Source organism: Phaethon lepturus, unplaced genomic scaffold (assembly GCF_000687285.1).
Source record: "Phaethon lepturus isolate BGI_N335 unplaced genomic scaffold, ASM68728v1 Scaffold18964, whole genome shotgun sequence".
Lineage (NCBI taxonomy): Eukaryota > Metazoa > Chordata > Aves > Phaethontiformes > Phaethontidae > Phaethon > Phaethon lepturus.
In genome coordinates this window covers 1-4,602 of record NW_010535680.1, presented here as the reverse complement: position 1 = coordinate 4,602, position 4,602 = coordinate 1, and the positions used below count along the sequence as shown (strand labels likewise).

General features: G+C 42.7%; 1 protein-coding gene across 1 annotated transcript; it reads left to right on the top strand.

The window, feature by feature from the left end:
* Positions 1-2,673: 2,673 nt before the first annotated feature.
* Positions 2,674-3,468, top strand: GJB7 (gap junction protein, beta 7, 25kDa). The gene has a single exon (XM_010285933.1). The coding sequence runs from the start codon at positions 2,674-2,676 to the stop codon at positions 3,466-3,468; it is 795 nt and encodes a 264-aa protein (XP_010284235.1).
* The last annotated feature ends 1,134 nt before the right edge of the window (positions 3,469-4,602 follow it).

The following is a 4,602-nucleotide window of genomic DNA, read 5'->3' as shown; positions in this document are numbered from 1 at the left end:
CTCCCCTGTCCAGCTGAGGAGGGGAGTGATACGGTGCCTTTGGTGGGCACCTGGAGTCCACACAATACCATGAAACAGGCTCTGTGGCCCTTTAGGCTTGTGGTTGAAGGTTGTCCTGTACAACCATTTCTCAACATCAAGCGGAGGCTGCAAGTGGAACCAAAGCTCTGCATGCAGAAGCACCGCTGCCCACAGGACGTGCCCTGTGGTCCTTTAATAAATTTCAATTTCTCATCAACACAGCACATAGACCAGGAGCCATCTTTAGTCCTGTGAAATCCCTGCTGCCTCGCTGCCAGACTTCTAGGTACCAGAATGTGTTGCTGTCTTTCAAAATACCTTTCAGAAATGTCATCTGTCTGATCTTCTGTCTGGCTAGAATTTCTAAAATCTCTGCTGGATATTTTAGTCAAATCCTGGATCCCCATTTTCTTTGGGCAGGACTTTCTTTTCCCCTTCATGTCCTTCTCCTCAACATGGGATTGGCAAAAGCAGGTATAAAGTTGTTCTTTTGTAATCCCTCTTGCTGCTCAGGTAAGGAAGTAGCAGCTCAGCTTTGGGAAAAAAGACCTCAGGGTAAATTTCTCAATCTATTTTTAGGTATCTCCATGGCCTGATTTCCACCAGTGCGGGTTCCCACTGATTTTAGTGCCTTGCTGGTGACCCAACATATTTTTTCTTTCTGTCCCAACTTGCACAGCTGGAGGCTCAGAACTGGTGTAACTCCAGTCACAGACTGATAGGTGACATGAGGCTTTTTACATTAAAAAGTGGTGGTGCAGTTCTTATGACCATTAGCGAAAGCCCACTCACAGCCATACTCGTTTTTCATGGAATAACAAAATTCAGTCTTCCCTTCTGTAGTGCTTGTGCACATCTAAAAATCCTAGGAAAGGCTTTGGAGGTTTTCCTTCAAATCTGCTGCAGAGGCCAGCTCATCCAGAAGATGCACTCAGACATGTTAATATTCATGTTCACTCATGTGAATGTTTTTGTGCTTTATTCCATAGCAGTGTCTTCATCCGTTGCTATTCGGCTCCTTTGAGGCTGATGTATTTACTGTGTATTACTTAGAAAGCATTAAAGCCCTAGTGCTGATGTCTTGAAGAACTTGATTTAAACTTCTGCTTGAGCTCTAATTGCAGCCATGGAGGACAGAAATAGCTCTTTAATGACAAAGTCATCACCCTGCCACATATATTTAAAAGCATATAAGCATATGCCTGATAGGCTATAAGCCAATTGATATGCCTGTTACTCTGTTTTATCTGCAGCATAAAGGAGTAGCTTGGTAGCAATTCTTCATGAGAACATCTTTTTTTCAACATCCTTCCCAGTACAAATCAGCAATATATTAATTTCTGCAGCTGTCCCTCGGCTCCTCAGGTAGTTCACCAGTTCACCAGCTCTAATGGTAGCAGTGTAGGAATACCCAAATAGGCAAATAACCTTCTTTTCCAGCAGAAGTCTGGCCATAGGCAGAGGTCATGATGGGCTGCAGAACCAAGTGACAGCAAAAGAAGTACTGAGCTTTCCATCTGCGTTGAGCTTTGTGGTGCTGTGGCCTGATTACTACTTCTGCTCAAACTTGCCAGTTGATGAACTTGCTCAGCGCTAACTGCAGCTACGGCAGTGGCAGTGGGATTTGCACGTGCTACTGCAGCCGCAGAGGAGCACGTTTTCTCTCCTGCTAGGCAGAGCTTGCAGGAGCAGTAGATGGGATGAGGACATGAAAAGGTAGAACGCACAGATCTGGAAACTTCTCACATTTCCCTCCTCATGTCTCCCAGGCATTCTGTCTCCTGGGAATATATCTACTTTTTGCTCTTACAAAACAAAGGAGCTTGGTATCCCCCAGGAGCCATGCAGACCTCAGGGGTGGGGCCAGGTGGGAAGGTGGCTGTGTGCTTGGTCTTGGTGGTTATCTTAGGTCTTCTTTTGACATTGAGGAGAGCGTGGCTGCCAATGGCTCCTTAGGCAGCTCTTCCAAAAGAAGCATTTCAGAGCTAGGACGGGGCAGACTTGTGCGGAAAAAACCCTATAAAATAAAAGCATTTTTGGAGTAAAGTTCAGTGCATTTCTTAAATGATAAATAACACAACAAATAAAATCCAGTGAAGCAGGACAGGATTTAAAACATTGTACAAGTTTACTGGGAAGTGAGACAACAAACAAAAAGAAATCAATTTGCATTTTGGTAGTCAACTAATTATGGAACAGTTGGCTCCTATACATAAATTTGAAAGTGAAATCTGATTTGACTGTACTTAGTATTTGCATAACCGACAGTGCTAAGTTGAGTGTACCTTGGTGGTAGAGTGCTGGCCTGAACTCGATGGAGGAAGCTCTACCTGATGCTCAGGAGATCCTTGGGAAGAACAAGCACATTTACTTGCAGAGGACAGTTTAGCAGAATGATTAGGTTTCAGCCTAATTGACAAAACCTACTTTAACAGCAAATAAATTTTGTATAGTAGCCTCAGAAAGTAGAAATTATCAGAGCTAAAAGCAATTTGTTGTTGTTTTCCTTTTTAAATGCTTAATCATTTTAAATTGCTTCAGCTACTCGTTATATTTCACCTTGAATGAACCTCTCATTTCACCCACGAAAAAGCATATCTCTGATTTTGTGTTTTTTTGCTACAGCATTTTCTTCCTTCCTTGAGGAGAAAAATGAGCTGGGGATTCCTACGTGATCTGCTGAGTGGAGTGAATAAATATTCAACAGCAATTGGAAGAATTTGGGTAGCAGTTGTATTCCTATTCCGCTTACTGGTTTACATTGCAGCTGCAGAAAACATCTGGAAATATGAACATGATGAATTTGAATGCAATATCAGGCAGCCTGGTTGTGAAAATGTTTGCTTTGACCATTTTTTCCCTGTCTCCCACATCAGACTTTGGGCTTTGCAATTAATCATGGTCTCCACCCCTTCACTCTTGGTTGTTTTTCATGTTGCTTACAGAGAGAACAGAGAGAAACGCCACAACCAGAAACTTTATAAAAGTCCAGGAGAGATAGATGGTGGATTGCTGTGCACTTATCTTATCAGCCTTGTTTTAAAAACAGGATTTGAAATAGTCTTTCTTGTTCTGTTTTATAAATTGTACAATGGATTCAAAGTACCACGTCTTGTGAAATGTGACATAAGGCCGTGTCCCAATACTGTAGACTGCTATATTTCCAAACCCACAGAGAAGATGATTTTCCTCTATTTTCTGGTGGCAACTTCATGCCTGTACATTGTATTAAATCTAAGTGAACTGAGTTATCTCATTTTCAAATACTCCATAAAACGTTATATGAAGAGGTACACGAAGAAACGTCAGGGCTCAAAAAGCGATTGCCACAAATCAGAAATCATCGGTCACAAAAGCCCAGCAGCTGCAGGACGGTTCCACGACAGCTCTCCATCCTTGCCTTGGAACATGCAAGGCAAACGTGAAAAAAGCTCCCTGTTGACTTGAAAGAAGAAGAAACCACCGTCCCGTTACACGAGTTGTACTTGGTGAACTGCTTTTCCAATCAGTGCTTTACAGAACTAAAAGGATAGTTACACAGGAAATATTTTTTCTCTGTTAGTTCCCCCTTACTTGAGCAAATTCAGTCACATTATGTATGTCGTACATAGAATCATCTACATCTGTTCATGTTGAAATAAGAGGTGTAGAAGTCTGAAAATTCCATGAAGTTTTAATACCAAGACAGATGCTTATGACAAATCATGCTAAAAAATTGTTCAAACAGTGGTGTTTTGAGTATTAAACAGAACTGCTTTGGTACAAGCAAAAAGTGGCTTTTTATATGCAGAGTTGGAAGAACCTGGGATTGATTAAGGCACTGAAGAGTAAGGGCATTTGTCAGGTGGGTGGATCTGGTGACTGTTGGAATAGCGATTGGAAAGCGCTGGCATACAGTGGCTGCTGGTGCCTTGAAGTGACCAGGATGGTCAAAAGCCCATTCCACTGGACTAGTGTAAAACATCTCAAAAAAGAAAAAATAAGAGATAAACACATCTAGTTAAGCCGACAGCGATAGACAGACCGGGTTATTTAGCTATTTGTGGAGCACCTCCTTCTGGAGGTATTTGAGCCCTTTACAGTTTTGAGAGTATTTACCATCAGAGCACATCCTGTAAGAGAAGGTGCTTGCTCAAACTCACAGGCAGCGTGTACCAGAGTAGAGACTTAACTCCTGGTCACCTGCACGGAGCAGCTCCCGAGACATTAGGTTGTTCTTCTGTTCTGTGGCTGTGGCATTTAAGGGAAAAGATCATTCCCAACTGCTCTTTGTTATGTGCGTTGCTTGGGCTAAGAGGAAAAGAGCAGGAATTAGCTAAGATATGTCTTCTGTTGAACCCAGACTCCTGAGATGACAGAAATTAAGTGCCTTAAAAAGACTTATTTCAGGGTAGTGTTCTTGTGGTGGGTTGACCCTGGCTGGAGGCCAGGTGCCCACCAAAGCCACTGTATCGCTCCCCTCCTCAGCTGGACAGGGGAGAGAAAATATAACCAAAGGCTCGTGGGACAGAAGGACAGGGAGAGATCACTCAGCAACTATCATCACCAGAAAAACAGACTTGACTTGGGGAAAATGAATTT